Source organism: Carcharhinus amblyrhynchos, chromosome 17, assembly GCF_965287045.1.
Source record: "Carcharhinus amblyrhynchos chromosome 17, sCarAmb.v2.hapA, whole genome shotgun sequence".
Classification (NCBI taxonomy): domain Eukaryota; kingdom Metazoa; phylum Chordata; class Chondrichthyes; order Carcharhiniformes; family Carcharhinidae; genus Carcharhinus; species Carcharhinus amblyrhynchos.
The window spans coordinates 2399848-2417513 of NC_137340.1; the positions used below are offsets into that span (position 1 = coordinate 2399848).

Consider the following 17666-nt stretch of genomic DNA (forward strand, 5'->3'; position numbering starts at 1 on the left):
TCAACAAGATTTCCCATTGAAGTTAGTCAGCTTGAACAATCTGAGACTTAGATGAGGGAGAAGGAATCATAAGCCATTACCTTTTCTGTTTTGTCCTTTCCTCTAGCCACCTGCACTTAAATGTCCAGGACTGTAGATAAAGTCTCAGAACCGCTTTTTGTCCAAAAGAAATATTGTTGGTTTGAGGTCATATATCAAAGGAATTTTGTTCTATTTCCAAATGTGAGGTTCAGCAAGATAATTAAATTTTCCCTAAAACTCGACATTGCCACTCAGTTTATGGGTTCAATGCTAACTTTGAAATTCACTCTGCTGTCAGAGGGATATGGGCCAAACACATGAAATTCGGACTAGCTTAATGGTTAAAAACTGGGCTGCATAGACAAGTTGGGCCAAAGGGCCTGTTTCCATGTTGTAAATGTCTATGACTGAGATAGTACACGTGGCAGCTTGCCTAAAATTTCAATGTAATTGTAATGTCATTTAGATATTTACCTGGGGGTTGACTATTGAGCTACAGAATCTGCTTGTGGGATTGATGAGAGCTGTTAAGCCCAAAAGAATATTGTGGGCAGATGTGAAACTTACAGCATTTGAGTTTCTACCTCTCCATTCTCTGCTGAAGATGACATTCCACAGGTGCTGGGAGGCCTCTGCTACCACAAAGCTTGATCAAGTCCCAGTCAACAGATTAGCGACAGAAGATGAGCCTGATTTTGTCCTTGCAAGGAGGTGCTGCTGTGACCACAAGGGAAAGGGGGTGGGGGCGGTGGGTTGCAGAGAGAGGATTGTTACTATCCACTAAAGGCACACAGCAGTAAATTCAAAATGAGTTGTTGTGGGTGTCTTTTAGGAGTCCTAATGTGATTATTTTTCTGTCTCAGATGCTGTGGGAAAATGGTATAAATGGGATTCTAGCAGATGAGATGGGCCTGGGAAAGACCGTCCAATGTATTGCCATGATAGCCATGATGGTGGATCGAGGGGTCCCTGGACCTTTCTTCGTCTGTGGCCCTCTGTCTACTCTACCGAATTGGGTTTCGGAGTTCAAGCGATTCACACCAGAGGTGAGATAAGCAGGAACCGATCTCTACTATACACCTTACTGTTGGTGTGATTTTTTTTTTTGTGTGTGCTTTAATGGGTTTACTTCTGTATCACAGATCCCAGTGCTGCTTTATCACGGAAACCAAAAAGATCGTTTACGAAGCCTGCGTAAAGTTTACAAACGGCAAGGTTCTCTACACATCTTGCCAGTTGTCATCACTTCATACGAAATAGCCATGAGGGACAGAAAACACTTCCAGGTGAATGAGCAGAATACCTTCCTTATTTAAACTTCGGTTGGATTTTTGAGTTATTATCACATGTATTAATATACGATGAAAAGTACTGTTTCTTGTGCGCTATACAGACAAAATATACCGTTCATAGAGAAGGAAACGTGAGAGTGCAGAATGTAGTGTACAGTCATAGCTAGGGTGTAGAGAAAGATCAACTTACTGCAAGGTAAGTCCATTCCAAAGTCTGACAGCAGCAGGGAAGAAGCTGTTCTTGAGTTGGTTGGTATGTGATCTCAGACTTTTGCACCTTTTTTCCCTGACGGAAGGGAGAATGTCTAGAGTGCATGGGGTCCTTAATTTTGCTGGCCGTTTTGCCTAAGCAGCGGGAAGTCAGTGGATGGGATCTGGTAGCATTCAGGTCAAATGCCAAAAGGTTATGGGTCCTTTGTAATCTTTGTCAAGTTCAGGGAAATGATTTATACTTTATAAGTGAAGCTTCTCTGTCAAAGTTCCCTGTTTATGAGCTGATCTGTCACACCATCACTTTTGATGGAAATCTCAGCTTTCGAAAAGGAATTTGGAGATTTGATTGGTTAGCTCTCACTAGTTTTAGCTATGTTGGAACGAATGCTTATATCTTTGTTTAATTACAGCGTAACTTATTCATCAGTCGTACTTATTGGCTTCAGTGGAGTATCATTAGTTTGTTAGTGTGTTTAGATAAATAGTTGGGCTACTGAATGTCTCTGGGAAAGAGAGACGTGCTGTTGAAACTTCTTGCACTGTTCAGGACAGAATTGCAAAAATACCAAATCTAAGGGAACAGGGTGCTGATTGGCAAGTGGACTCGTGTGGAGGCGTTGCCACGGAAGATGCACCAGGAATCAGTTAACGGTCATACTTTTGTTTTAAATTCAAACCATATGTGTCTCTTTTCAGAAATGCTAATGTTTTTTGTTCAAGTTTTGCTGAGGTTTGTAATGCTATAGCACTTTTCTGTTTTCCTGTCTCTCAATCAAAGTCACTTTACTGTTTTTGACTTGACATTCAGTAATTTTAAATCTGGGCTGTTACACAATATTAATATTTCAATGAACAGATCCTGAAAGAGAATGCTTGCCTTATTCCACTGCTGTTTTTGCCCAGCTGACTGGATCATAATGTCCCAATCCAGCTAACATGGAGTCTTAAGCTTGCTCATGAGCAGTCATTAGATGAAATATGGTTCCTATAGAGCTGTAAGCATTAGTGCTTGAGGACAAAGGCAATGGGGTAGTGGCTCTGGTTTAAATTCCACTATCTATAGCTGTAATTGAAAAATTTATATGACTGCTTCATTTTATTTTCCTCAAAATAAAACAGAATTGTCACTGGAACTACCTCATCGTGGATGAAGGCCACAGAATTAAGAACTTGAATTGCCGCTTGATTCAAGAGTTGAAAAGATTCAATACTGACAACAAGCTGCTGTTGACTGGAACCCCCCTCCAGAATAACCTAGCTGAACTTTGGTCACTGCTCAATTTTCTACTGCCCGATGTATTTGACGACTTGAAAAGGTAGCTAATCTGAATGGACTTGATGCTGCACTGTTGAATTTAACTAATGTTTTCTCTCAAAGGCACCTCCTGCTGTAAGAGAAGGCTTCGTGTTTAATGTGCTGAGTTAGCTGTTCCTGGCCAGATTTGAAAAAGGAACATCTGTACCTTATGGACTAAGAAAGAAAGATCAGCTAGTACTTTGCTGTCTGAACTTTATCAGGTGACTTGTGTCAAGTATTGAGGGCATTGACATGAGCTGCGATTCCCTCTGCATTTACATAGCCTGTTGGCACTCATTTCCTTGCTTAAGCTTTGGAAGAAAAGCTACTGGAGTGACCAGAGCACTAGGGACATGGGTTCAATTCTGGCCTTGGGTCACTGTCTGTATGGAGTTTTCACGTTCTCCCTGTGTCTGCGCGTGGGTTTCTTCTGGATACTCTGGTTTCCTCCTGCAGTCGAAAGTCGTGCTGGTTAGATGAATTGACCCTTCAGTGTCAAAAGATTTGTAGGTAGGTGATTGGCCACAGTAAATGTTTAGGGATAGGGTGGATGGGGAAGCCTGGGAAAGATGCTGTTTTGGAGAGTTGATACAGACTCGATGGACTGAATGGCCTCCTGCAGTGAAGAGATTCTTTAACTTTGAGGAGGGCTTAATTCCAGTTCATCCATGTTCCTTTCAGCTTAACAGAGATTTATGGTAAAGGAACCTTCTATTAATTTTTTGATTGTGACATTTGGTGCATTAAGAATATGAATGGAGCTGTGACCTTGCTGCGCTGTGACCTAAGGTCATTGGGAGGTGGGTTGTATAGAGCATAAATGTTGGCAGTAGCCTGTTTCTGTTCTGTCCACCCTGCAAACTGAATTCACATTACAATCATCAGGCAAGTGGTTTGAGTGAATTGTTCTGTTTGCAGACTGACAAATCCTTGGGTCCAGATGGACTTCACCCCAAGGTCTTGAAAGGAGTGACTGAGATAGTTGATGCATTGGTTTTAAACTTCCAAAGTTGATGAAGCTTTCATTGTATTTGAAGATTGCAAATGCATTGCAGTGAAGCAGTCTGGGAGCAGTGTCCTTGCAGTGAAGCAGTCATGACGTTAGGAAGTTTTTTTTTTCCGGAAGGAGGGGTTAACTGAGAAACAATACAAAAGTGAATGTCAGGGTCATTATAATCAAGTAATGCAAGTAAGTTGTCTCTTGTACTCAGTTCCACATCTGCAGTATCCTGCTGATGAACATACTGATTCCAATAGGGAGTTTGGTGCTGATTGACCCTTTTGTGCCAAATGTCTTCAGGTAGCTCTCAGTAAAATGTGGTGTTAGACTTTTTAAAAATTAGATTTTGCAATAAACATTCATTTTGATAAGAGCTAGTAATAGGTAATTCAGCTTCTCAAGTCTGCTGTGCCATTCAATATGATCATGGCTGATCTCACCTCAGCCTTCTCCACCTTCCTGCCTGCTCCCTGCAAACCTTCATCCCCCTACTAATTAAAAACCTGTCTATTGTCTCAAATTTGTTCTAGTGTCCACTTCACTCCGGGGTAGAGAATTCCACAGATTCATAACCCTTTTGACTGAAGTAATTCCTCTTCTTTTCTGTTTTAAGCTTGCCACCCCATAGTCTAAAACTGTGGCCTCTCATTCTACACTGTCCAACATCTGCTCTGTGTTTACCTTGTCACTCCCATTTAGCATCTTAATACCTCAATTAGATCTCCTCTCATTCTTCTAAACTCCAATGAGTATAGGCCTAAACTGCTTAATCTCTCCATAAAACAAGTGAACAAAGATAAGTTGTGAACTCAGCTTGGCTGTGGTAGCTTGCTAGATGCCGTGCGTTAAAGAAGGCACAGGAGGGAACTTTGGGTGTCAACTGGATTTATTGGCTTAGATTTGACATTTCATTGCTGTTACCAAATACCTTGGGGAACCTGAAGGAATGATAACCTTACGTTTCAGCATGTCATCAAAGTGTGTTTTCCCCAGCAGGTGGTCTGCATTTTAAGTTAGCTTCTCTATCCGCAATAAATCTGTTTAAGGTTTTTACTGCGATTCTTCCAATGAGAAGCTAAGTGCTGCCACCAGTGAGAAAATTGGCGAATTTATTGCTGGTGTTGGCAGTGCTAACCAGGTGGGATTTTGATTTATTATTGTCACGTGTATTAATATACAGTAAAAAGTGTTTCTTGTATGCAGTAGACAAAGCATACCGTTCATAGAAAAGGAAACTAGAAAGTGCAGAATGTAGTTTTATAGCTAGGGTGTGGAGAAAGATCAACTTAATGCAAGATGGGTCCATTCAAAAGTCTGATGGTCTGTTCTTGGTTGATGCGCGTTCTCAGACTTTTGTATCTTTTTCCTGTCGGAAGAAGATTGAAGTGAGAATGTCTAGGATGCGTGGGGTCCTTTAATCATAAAGGCTGCTTTTCCAAGGCAACGGAAAGTGTCGACAGAGTCAGTGGATGGGAGGCTGGTGGCAAAAGAATCCCAACGTGAAACAAGCCGGTGAGCATGGCTCCACTGAGATCGGGATGCCCTTTTGATACGGCACAGTGGGTACGGGAGCATACCGGGTGGCAGCCTCAAGCCTGGTAATTAATACGAGTAATGATCAGGTTCTTGCCAGCTCTGGGCAAGAATCTGATTGGAGTGGGCTGAGAGTTGCATCTGGTTTGATCCTGGTGGGAATCCCGATTTGGCCCTTTCGTCCGATTTCAAAGGACCATTGTGAAACTGCTTGGGGCTAGCCGTCCAGAGAATCACCTGCTTTGGTCTGAGTCACCAGACCATCTCAGCTAGTTTGAAATAACTACATGTTTCACTGCACAAGTCTGTGTCTAGAGAGATGGTGAATGGCATCCTTGTATGTATCAATTTGCTGTTCCTTTCTCAACAAAATAGCCCATCTAGCAGTTTACTCTGATTGTTGGCCTTCTGAAAATTTATTCAGGTATCTTGAAGAGAGGAAGATAGAGTTGAGACTTGATGCATTGGTACATTAGTTACTTAGATGTAATGGTTCTGTACTGTGATCTCTGCATCTTGCTATTATTTTGACTAGTGATCAGGCAGTTAAAGGGTACGTTCAAGGTTGTAAGACTGACTTGGAACAGCTTGTTTGCTGAACTTGAATATGTAACAAAAAGATAATCAATGCCTGTTTTGGTGGACCTGTTTTGTAGTAAATGTACCTTTTGTTTCCTAGTTTTGAATCCTGGTTTGATGTTACAAACATAACGGAAAATGCTGAAGATATAGTTGCCAATGAAAAAGAACAAAACATTCTGCACATGCTTCATCAGGTAGACTTGTTTAACTGTGGAAATGATCTCTTAAATGCTCTAGTTCTGATTCTGAAGATTGTCTTTTAATATTTGTATTTTATTCTCATGCCTTCAAGTATTCACGTTCAGTAGTATTTTTCTAATTTGAAGCTGTTTTATTCACTTTTTCATCTTTTCAAAACCTTCTCATGCCCTGAATGAAGTACTCTTTATATTTTATCAAGCACATTTTACTTGCCAGTCTGCAAAATAATCTTTCAATCTAATGGGTATTTTAACCATCTTTGGGTCTGTCTATATTTGCGCAAGCTTACAGCAGGATATAGATAGGCTGGAAAATTGGGTGGAGAAATGGCAGATGGAATTTAATCCAGATAAATGCGAAGTGATGCGTTTTGGTAGAACTAATGTAGGGGGGAGCTATACAAAAAATGGCAGAACCATCAAAAGTGTAGACGCACAGAGGGACCTCGGTGTGCAAGTCCATAGATCCTTGAAGGTGGCAGCACAGGTGGAGAAGGTGGTGAAGAAGGCATATGGCATGCTTGCCTTTATAGGATGAGGTATAGAGTATAAAAATTGGCATTTGATGTTACAGCTGTGTAGAACGCTGGTTAGGCCACATTTGGAGTACAGCGTCCAGTTCTGGTCGCCGCACCACCAGAAGGACGTGGAGGCTTTGGAGGGAGTGCAGAGAAGGTTTACCAGGATGTTGCCTGGTATGGTGGGTCTTAGCTATGAGGAGAGATTGGATAAACTGGGGTGGTTCTCCCTGGAAGGATGGAGCATGAGGGGAGACCTAATAGACGTGTATAAAATTTTGAGGGGTATGGATAGGGTGAACAGTGGGAAGCTTTTTCCCAGGTCGGAGGTGACAAAACACGAGGGGTCACAGGTTCAAGGTGAGGGGGGTGGGGGCAAGGTTTAACTCAGATATCAGAGGGACATATTTTACACAGAGGGTGGTGGAGGCGGACACGCTGGGATCGTTTTAAGACTTACCTGGATAGTCACATGAGCAGACTGGGAATGGAGGGATACAGAAGAATGGTCTCATTGGAGCAATGAGCGGCGCAGGCTTGGAGGGCCGAAGGGCCTGTTTCCTGTGCTGTATTGTTCTTTGTTCTTCCTTTCTGCCAAATGTATTTTCAGACTTATACCAAAATGTATAGAACTGAGTTTCTCTGTTTGCATCGAGGATGGGTACTAATAGTGCAAATTTATTGTAGTATCTCCATTTGCATTTACAGCCACTCAATGATTGAAACTTCTGTTTGTAAATTCTTCCAAGTTTAAATGTAAATATCAAGCTAAGCTAGTTACGAAAGGAAACCCAGGGTCCATCTTAAACTGGAGATTTAATTATATCTCCTTTCTAAAAGCCGCTTTATTTGAACACTGCTTGGTTCGGCAGTGACAGTATGAAAGTAGTAAGCAAGATTAGAAGACAGACAAAGTGAAAGCAAATATAAATAGGGTCAGATTGAGAATATTATTTAAAAAGACCAAGAGTACTGTATCTAAATGCATGCAGCATTTGCAACATGGTTTGAAAACATAAATAAAGGTAAGTGGGTATGATTTAATTACTGTTATGAAAATATAGTTACAGGGTGACTAAGAAAATTTGTCATTTAGGAAAGTTAAGCAAAAAGAAAAAGGAGCTGAGATAGCGCTGTTAGCAAGGGATGAAATCAGAACATTGAGAGGAGGTGTTAGATTGAAGGACCAGGATATAAAATCAGCTTGGGTGGTGCTAGGAGAAGCAAGGGCTGGCAAACATTGGTAAGAATTGTTTGTAGGCTATCAAACTATTGGTATGGTATAAATCAGGACACTGGAACTGCAGGTAACGTGGGAAATAGAGTAAAAGTAGGTGACTTCATATAGAATGGGTGGACCTAATTAACACTAATGCTGTTGGGGATGAATTCCTGGAGTGTATATAAAGGGGAGGTGATGGCCGAATGTTATTACCGCTAGACTATTAATCCAGAAACTCAGCTAATGTTCTGGGGGCCTGTGTTCGAATCCCACCACGGCAGATGGTGGAATTTGAATTCAATAAAGAATAGCTGGAATTAAGAGTCTACTGATGATTGTGAAACCATTGCCGATTGTTGGAAAAACCCATCTGGTTCCCTAATGTCCTTTTTTAGGGAAGGAAATCTGCCATCTTTGTGTCTGGCCTACATGTGAATCCAGAGCCACAGCAATGTGACTCACTCAACTGGCCCCTGAAATGATCTTTCAAGCCACTCAGTTGTATCAATCATTTCAAAGTCTCAACAAAAGAAATGAAACCAGATGGAACACCTGGCATCGACTTGGACAACAGCAAAACGAACAACCCTATTGACTTATAAAGTCCTCCTCACTAACTTCTGGGGGCTAGTGCCAGAATTGGGACAGCTGTCTCAGACTGGTTACTCAGCCTGACATAGTCATTCTCACAGATTCATAATTTGCAGACAATACCCCAGACACCATCCCTGGATATGTCCTGTCTCACCAGCAGAACAGAGGTGGCAGCACAGTTAGGAGGGAGTTGCCCTGGGAGTCCTTAAATCAGCTCCAGATCCCATGATGTCTCATGGTTTTAGGATAAACATGGGCAGGGAAATCTATTACTAATAACATACTGTCCTCCTTTGGCTGATAAATGAGAACTCCTCCATATTGAGCAATACTTGAGGGTGGTATGGTTCAAAATATACTCAGGTGGTGAATTTTCAATATTTTTGCCCCCCTCAGTGCTTCCTCCAAGTGTTGGCATGAAGAATGGAATCCTTTTCTCAAGCAGTATGCATTTGCCAAAGTTCAAAGCAGAAAATATTCTTGTTTGTCCTGGTGCGAACAAAATGGAAAGCCTCAATGGTCTATTTCTATTCTCATTCTTTAGTTCCAACTTTATAGATAAGTCCCATAATAACACTGTGGGTGTGACCTTTTTTTCAGTCACTGGAAAATCATTAAATCTAATAATCCATTACGTGCTATATGGCTTGACATGCATTTTATGGAACAGTGTGTTCATCAACTCAGAGTATTGGCACAGGGAATCTGCTTGCAGTATTGTAAAACATTTACAGTGCATTTCTTCTTACATATCTCACTTCACATGCCAGGCTTCTCAATTTTTAATTCATTTTCGTATTCAGCAAGTCACAACCTGATGACTAAAAAACGCAACCAGTGCATATAAATAAATCAAACCCTGAAATCAAGAAGGATTCGTGTGAATACATGTAGCTTCTAGCAAGCAGAGACGACAAAGTTACCTTTCTGTTTTACAGAACATAAAGGAGCTGAAGCAATCATATTGCTCAGAAAACCTTAAATATTTCTAGCTTTCTTGTTAGTCCGATTTGAGAGTTGGAGGTATGCCTGTGAGAAACGCAGCTCACAGTCAAACAATTTAGTCGAGTCAAGTTCCGAAGGAGCAAGATATTTAACGTTCTTGCAAGACCGGGTGTCCAATAAAATAGGCACACCTTACATCGAGTTTAAGCAGGCTTTTTATACTATTTCTACAAGCATGTTAATCAATTACACAATACATTGTTCTCCCCTATTTGGTGGTCCCTATCCCATTTGTGTTGTCATTCTCCTATTGGCTCAAGGTACCCCTAGTTACAGGTTATGCTGTATGTTGGCTCATGTCCCAAGCCCCTCTGCTCCCCTCTAACCATATTTTCCTGTTATTGCAAGAGTGCATCTTGTTTCAATATCCTTACTTGATTAGTTCTCATGAGAGTCATCCATCTTATCAATGTTCCCTGGAGAACTGTTAACAAGTCCAGTTCAGACCGACTGTATCCAGTCTTCTGCTAACTTAATCGCTGATGTCCCTTCTATCTCAGTGACCTTTATCCCCCTGTAGTTAGAAAATATACTCAGTTGCAGAAACAACACATCTTGCTTACCATTTGTTTCACAATCTGGACATTTTACATTCCTACAAGATGTGATGTACATGTCTTACTTCACGCTGCACGTCTGGTGTTACCCCTACACAATAGGCAGTTTCTTCACTGTCCTTGACTATAGTTCTGTCTAGTCTCAGCAACTTTCATAAGAACATAAGAACGTAAGAAATAGGAGCAGGAGTAGGCCATCTAGCCCCTCGAGCCTGCCCCACCATTCAATAAGATCATGGCTGATTTGTCGTGGCTCAGTTCCACATTCCCGCCCTCTCCCCATAACCCTTAATCCCCTTGCCTATCAAAAACCTATCAACCCACGTCTTAAAAATATTGAGTGAGGCAGCCTCTACCACTTCAACGGGCAGAGAATTCCAGAGATTCACCACCCTTTGAGTGAAGAAGTTCCTCCTCAACTCTGTTCTAAACCGTGCCCCCCCCCCCCCCATCTTGAGGCTGTGCCGTCTAGTCCTACTGTCCTTTCTGAGCGGGAAGAGCCTCTCCACCTCTATCCTATCCATCCCATTCAACATCTTATGTCTCAATGAGATCTCCCCTCATTCTTCTAAACTCTAACAAGTACAAGCCTAGTTTATTCAGCCTCTCCTCATAGTTCAACCCCCTCAACTCCGGAATCAGCCTAGTGAACCTCCTCTGCACTCCCTCCAAGGCCAAAATATCCTCGCATAAGTGCGGCGACCAAAACTGCACACAGTACTCCAGCTGCAGCCTCACCAGTGCCCTATACAGCTACAGCAAGACCTCCCTACTTTTATATTCAATCCCCCTCACTATGAAGGCCAGCATCCCATATGCCTTCCTGACCACCTGCTGCACCTGCAGGCTGGGTTTTTGTGACTCATGCACAAGGACCCCGAGGTCCCTCTGCATCGTTGCATGCTGCAGTTTTTTGCCACGTAAGTAATAATCCTTCCTACCATTATTCCTACCAAAGTGGACAACCTCACATTTGCCAACATTAAATTCCATTTGCCAGTTCCTGGCCCATTCGCCCAGCCTATCTAGATCCTTCTGCAGACTCTCCACACCCTCTGCACAATTTGCCATTCCACCAATCTTGGTGTCATCAGCAAATTTCGACACCATACACTCGGTTCCCTCCTCCAGATCACCTATATAAATGGTAAATAGCACTGACCCCTGGGGCACTCCACTAGTCACCAACCGCCAATCCGAATAGCACCCATTGACCCCCACTCTCTGCCTCCTATTTGACAGCCAATCCTCTATCCACGCTAACACCCTACCCCTAACTCCATGCCCTCTGACCTTCTGTAATAACCTCTTGTGAGGCACCTTGTCAAACGCCTTCTGAAAATCAAGAAACACCACATCCACCGGCTCTCCTCTATCCACCGCCCTAGACACATCCTCATAGAACTCCAATAAATTTGTCAGACACGACTTCCCCTTAACGAAACCGTGCTGTGTCTGCTCTACCAAACAATTCTCAAGATGCCTTGCTGTTTTCTCCTTGATCACGCATTCTAACATTTTTCCTACAACAGACGTTAAACTAACCGGCCTATAATTTCCCGCCTTTTGCCTGCCACCCTTCTTAAACAACGGCGTAACATTAGCCGTTTTCCAGTCTTCCAGCACTTCCCCGGAATCCAGCGACGTTTGGAAAATAATCACCAAGGCATCCACTATCACCTCTGCCATTTCTTTCAGAACCCTCGGATGCATTCCATCTGGTCCTGGGGACTTGTCCACAATCAGTCCCTCCAGTCTGTTGAGCACCACCTCTCTAGTAACAATACCCTGTATTAGTGATCAAAACCACAGTTGTTTCCATAATGTGGGTTGGCAATATGCCGAATTGTAGGTTTCTGTCCTGCTTAGTTTGTTCTCATGAAATAACATTCATTCCCCCTCATCCTTGCCCCATCCTGTGTTGTTTAAACTATGTTTGCTGTTGTATAGTTACAAGATCCTAGTTCTATTTCTTCAGTCATAATTTTATGTTTACCACATTTTATATTCATCTCTAACATGCCTGATACTACAAGCCTAAAGCAATCAGCAAGTTGAGATACAGATTTCAACTTGCTTCAGTTTCTAACAAGTTAAACAAAAAAAACAAACATAATGGGCGAATTCCTATCTAAGGGGAATTTCTCAGGGTATGCCCCGGGAGTCTTGTATTCAGCCCGTCACAGCAAACACAAAGACTTGCGAAAGATAGTATGCTGTTAAAGACGTTTTATTTAACCAACAGGTATTGAGAGAGAGGTGGTCAGAGGATTGTAACCTCTCTTTGTTGTTTCATCATATGAGCACAACAGTTATACATTTCTGAAGATTTGATCTTCCCGCCCTACTTGTCGTTGAAACTGGATGATCCAATGACATTAATATACTTCGGCCAACAGCATTTTACTTTCTAGCAGAATTCGGAATTCATTGGTCAACTGAATCCATAGACTGTTTCCCTGGTTGCCTAGTAACTTCACCTACACAAATCTAGTAGGTTCCAGGGTCGCTCCTAATACCAGAAGTCCAGAGAACCGTAAGGGAGTCATCTTCCTTGTCTGTTTCCAAGTCCCATTATCAGTGGAAGCTGCTTTTCATCTATTCATTCCAGCTAGAAGCTGAATCCTTCTATTCATTTCAAAAACCATGGTAGTATAGCTGCCTGACCTGCCCCTGTTTTGGTATATGCTCTACATTCATTCCAAAAGAATGTTTCCCATTATGCCAAGGGGTAAACTGCTTGTTGACCAAAGCTTACAATAAAATAAAAATACAGTCTCAAACTATACTTGTTCAAAAATAGTTATCTGTGTTTATACAGACAATACCATCATAGCATATAATTGAGGTATATTGTGATACCTTTTATATGGCACACTGTAGTTCCTATTTTAAGTTAATCTGCTTTGATTTAATAGTCTCAAAGCAGGGGTTTCAGTATCTTCTGCTACACTGTCAAATGTGTTTAAGTTTAGAGCCTGAAGGAGCCAAGGTTCCTTTGGAACACTGTAAAAGTCATAATGTGGAATGTGTACGATGGCACATACTAACTCTTGATGGTTTAGGTCCTGCAGTGCCAGGATAGATTGGTGAGAGAGGTGTTTGCAGGCATATAGCTTGACAGCGGGTTTACAGTTTGCCTTCCCTTACTGCTGCCAATCCTTGGGAAATTACACGTTTGCAGAATTTGACAATCAAAATGAAGAAGTAAAAAATACAGTGCAATTAAAGCTGAATTGTGGTTATCCTGTCACTGATGTGGTGTTAGTTAGCCCTGGTATTCTTTTTGTTATAGTATTCCTTTTGTTATAAAATACCACGTCTTATTGTGAGCAATGCAAGGGAACTTCTTGTTTTTCAGTCATGCTTAAATGCGGTCAGTCACATTTATCATTTCCAAGTGTATTGTAACTAGGCAAACAACTTGTACCTTAATCGTCTGATTCTAATGCCTGATTCTAAATTCTCTAAACTCTTCCTCAGCTGCACACTTACTAACGCAACTAGGTTCCAGCAGCCTCTAGGAGCTGTATACAGTTTATACCCACCATTTTTGATGCTTGCAATCTGGTTCTCTTCCCCTTTTTTCTGTTCTCCCAGCTGTGCCTTATACCTGAACTCTGCCACTCTCTTATTAGGCCTCTTGCTGGCAAAACATCCTCCCTCTGTTGGTTTCTAATTGGGAACAAATGGTCAAAATTCTTCATTTTGGTATAAAGTTGGCAAATACAGTGAAATTGTGCCAACTGTCTCAGCTAAAGCTGGTGCATCTGCTACTCCACACATGAACACACAGAAATCTTTGCTGAAAGTGGCTGATTTAGAGATGGGAGCCATAATGGGCCAAAATGGGTTCAAAGCAATTTATAATATGGCCAGTTAGTATTAAGCAAGAATGATGAATTTATTAAATGTTAAACCAAGAAAACAACAGAACAGCAAACACAAAAAGACAAATGTAAAGGTAGGAAGTGGGTGTGAAATGTCTGAAATGAAAAATTGGCATAGTTACTGAACAAAACAGTACAGCACAGGAAAACAAAATGGGACTGCACAGATGGAGCACTAAACTGGATTTTAAAAGCTCTGAATTTGTGGGGTAGTGCTAAAACCAGGGAGTTGGAGCTAGTAAAGACTGGAAGTTAACAAGAGTTGATAAGAGGTAAGAGTTTACAGGAAAGATAATGCAGAGCACTGTGAACAAATGCAGGATTGCTGTATCCATAAAACCTGATTATAGATGACAATTATAATAGAGAAACTTCTATCCTTTCGATACATTGAGATTAATCGTCTCAAATTCTATTCATTGGTCCTTCAAACTCTGTAAAGCAACTCTCAACTTGTCTTGATTGAGTTGTGCCACCCACGTCCTGTCAGCAGGAAGCTTTCTCCATCCATTGCCCCTCTGTCTCCGCTGGCTCCCTGTCTCCTGACACTAAATTCTAGAAGTCTTGCCCTAATTTGTAAATCTCTTCAACCTCCCTTTGTCCCTCAATGGAAGATGATGCTGTAGTGTATTAATGGGTGAGTAATCCAGAGACCAGGGTAATGCTCTGTGGAAATGAATTCAAATCTACCATGACAGTTGGTGGAATTTAAAATCAGTTAATGAAGTCTGGAATATGAAACTAGCCTCGGTAATGCTGACTGTGAAACTGATCAATTGTCGTAAAAACCTATTGGTTCACTTAAGTTCTTTAGGGAGGGAAGTCTGCCATACTTATTGGTCCGGCCACATGTGATTCTGTACCCACAGTAGTTGACACTTAACTGCTCTCAAATTGTCCTGGCAAGCCCTAGCGCTTGGTTCAAGGTCAATTAAGGGTGGACAACAAATTCTGGCTGTGCTAGTGACACCCCATATACAATGAAGGAATAAAGAAAAATCTTCTCTGCTGTCAGTGTTTTTGTTTTACCTTTGCTCCCAATATTTCTCATTAGCTGATGAGCCTTTACTGGTGCGTTGGTAAACCCTACAGAATGCTGATTGTGAACTATATCGGTCTGCCTTGCTGCCCAACAAGGGGCATACACGTGGTAGGTCGTGCGAGGGCTGCTCTTGGATATTTCGAGAGTAGCCTAGTGCTTCATGTCGTTAGTGTACGCTTAAACTGGACCAGCTGCTGGGCAACACGACAGCTCAGTGACTATCACTGTTTGCTGTGCAGATACGTGGATTTGGGCTGGTGTCTGGGACTGTGCACATTCTCCCCGTGCTTGCGTGGGTTTTCTCCGGGTGCTCTGGTTTCCTCCCACACCCCAAAGATGTGCTCTTAGGCTGATTGGTGTAACAAATTGTCCCTAAATTAATCTCCCCTTAATCTGGTTTCCAATGTGGAGTGCCATAAGCGTAGACAAGGGTCATGGGTGGAGAGGGGACTCACAATGTTGAAATGGCGGCACGGGCTCGTTGGGCCGAAGGGCCTGTTTCCCGTGCTGTTTTGTTCTTTGTATATCATACTACTCCCTGCCTCCAAAAGGTTAACCGTTCTGGCTGGCTGTTCACTCATTCATTCACCTTTTTTTTGACTTTGGAGTACCTCAAATGTTACAATGCACATCAATGTAAATTAAATTTGTTCAGTGTCCAGGGCTGCTTGTTGAAATTTAAGAGGAATCAAACTGATGTTTGCAACCCGGAAGCGTGGAAAAAGTGGAGTTTTTAAAAATTTTTCAATGCAATACTGGAACTGAATTCACCCAGTGTTTACTGAATGTAGGTGTGTGTTTGTTCGTTCATCTGTTTTATATGGTGTAATATTCCTGTCTGAGACTTGCTGTTAACAGTGTCCTGGGAGATTTGCGTGTAGTCATTGTTTCATGTGGAGTTTGTGGCTGGTTCAAACCCACGGCTGACCGACCTATGAGTGCTCCATTGAGCAGAGAAGCTCATCAAATACCTGTGGGATCTCCATAAATGGCAAACTTTGAGTGACAGCTGTTATCCAGCAGCTTGAAGTCTATGCAGTCGTGGTTATCAAATTCTAGATAGAATGTTATTGGTGTTGCAGATCCTAACTCCATTCCTGCTGAGAAGATTGAAATCTGATGTCACAATGGATATTCCTCCAAAGCGAGAGATTGTAGTTTATGCACCTCTGAGCAAAAAACAGGAGTCCTTCTACACAGCCATAGTCAACAAGACCATTACAACGCTGCTGGGACAGGAGGTATGGGTGCATTATAAAACAATGTGGTAAGATGTTTAATTTCTGAGAGGTTTTATATTTGCTACAATTATTTATTCTCCTCTCATAGCCGCAGCAGGAGAAACTGCAGCTGACCCCTACTGGTCGACCGAAACGTCGAAGCAGGAAACTGGTGAATTATACTGAATATGATGATTTGGAGAAGATGATTGCTGTGATGCAGCAGAATGCCCATGAGCAGAGGTTGGTGATGGAGTGTGGGTTGTCCCGGTGGGCTCTGAACATCACCACTTGATAATACTGATGACATCATGAATTGATTGTCTGCATTCTTTCTTCTGAATTAAAAGGTCGTGGGGTCAGTCCCCACTTCAGGACAACAACACTAATGTAGGTTGTTGCTTCAGTGCAGGCCTGATGGAACTCTGCACTGTTAGCAGTGCCGTTCTCTGGTGGTGGAGATGGTGGTTTGGGTAAATGTGATTTGGATCTGTTGTCATTGTGTCTTGGTCAACATTTACCCTTTAAGTGCCACCAGAAAAATAATTTAACTAGTTATTCATTTGTTTTCTGTGGGATCCTGCTTTGGATAATTTTACCTATATGATAAATTATTTGGTTATGAAGAGTTTAAGTTTGCAATATATTAGAGGCATGAAACAAATTTTGTTTTTCCCTCTTGATCTGTATGTGGCCTTCAGCTATGTTTGGTCAAGGGATTAGAGTTTAGAATGGTCAATATCAGAGTGGCTACAAATGCTGCCTAACATGGTGCTGAGCTGTGAGAGCACACAGCAAGAGGTGTTTGTCACCTCTGCCACTATGGTGGACAGAGGTGATGTTTTCACCCTTGTTTGTAAATAATTTAGGCAAGAATTCTCCAGCCATTCATGCCAGTGAGGTTCTCTGGTCCCCCTAATGGCATACCCCTTGCTGCAAGTTTCCTGGCAGTGTGGGGTGGCTTCAGTAGGAATTCACATTGACACCCAGAAGGTGCCAGTGCCAGTGAACAGCATGCTGCCGAGAAAAGTATTGAGGGGTAGAACAGAGAATCTCGCCCATAATCTCAAAACATAATTGATGGATGGGCAATACATTCTGGTTTAGCCAGCAACACCCATCCCATAAAAGGGATTTCAGTGAAACCTACTAAACAGGATGTAATCCAAAGAAGAACTGATTAGTTTTCGGTGAGGATCCAACTGTTGGAATTTTTTTAATGCCTTCGATTAACATCGAGTGAACTGATTATTTAGAATGCTGTGGGGTTTTAAAAATTTAGAATGTTGTTGATTATTTAAAAATTTTATAGTCTCAGCTGCTGTGCTGCAATTTGTTAGAGCTGTCAAAATGAGCAATGCTTTCAGAGCTAGTTGTTGAATGTAGGTTTTAAAATAGGCAGTGGGCAAATTTCAACCTTTAGCCCCCAAAGGAATTCAAGAATGGGTTCCCTCTTGCATATTAATTTATGTTATGGCTC

General features: G+C 41.9%; 1 protein-coding gene across 2 annotated transcripts in view; it reads left to right on the forward strand.

The window, feature by feature from the left end:
- Positions 1–17666, forward strand: part of hells (helicase, lymphoid specific) — a 61109-nt gene that overhangs the window by 22457 nt on the left and 20986 nt on the right. For both annotated transcript variants that reach the window (XM_080205399.1, XM_080205400.1), the window contains exons 10-15: positions 885–1067; positions 1164–1307; positions 2646–2842; positions 6036–6132; positions 16049–16207; positions 16296–16429. In XM_080205399.1, the coding sequence (XP_080061525.1) occupies positions 885–1067; positions 1164–1307; positions 2646–2842; positions 6036–6132; positions 16049–16207; positions 16296–16429 (914 nt within the window). The remainder of the gene's footprint in view (positions 1–884; positions 1068–1163; positions 1308–2645; positions 2843–6035; positions 6133–16048; positions 16208–16295; positions 16430–17666) is intronic.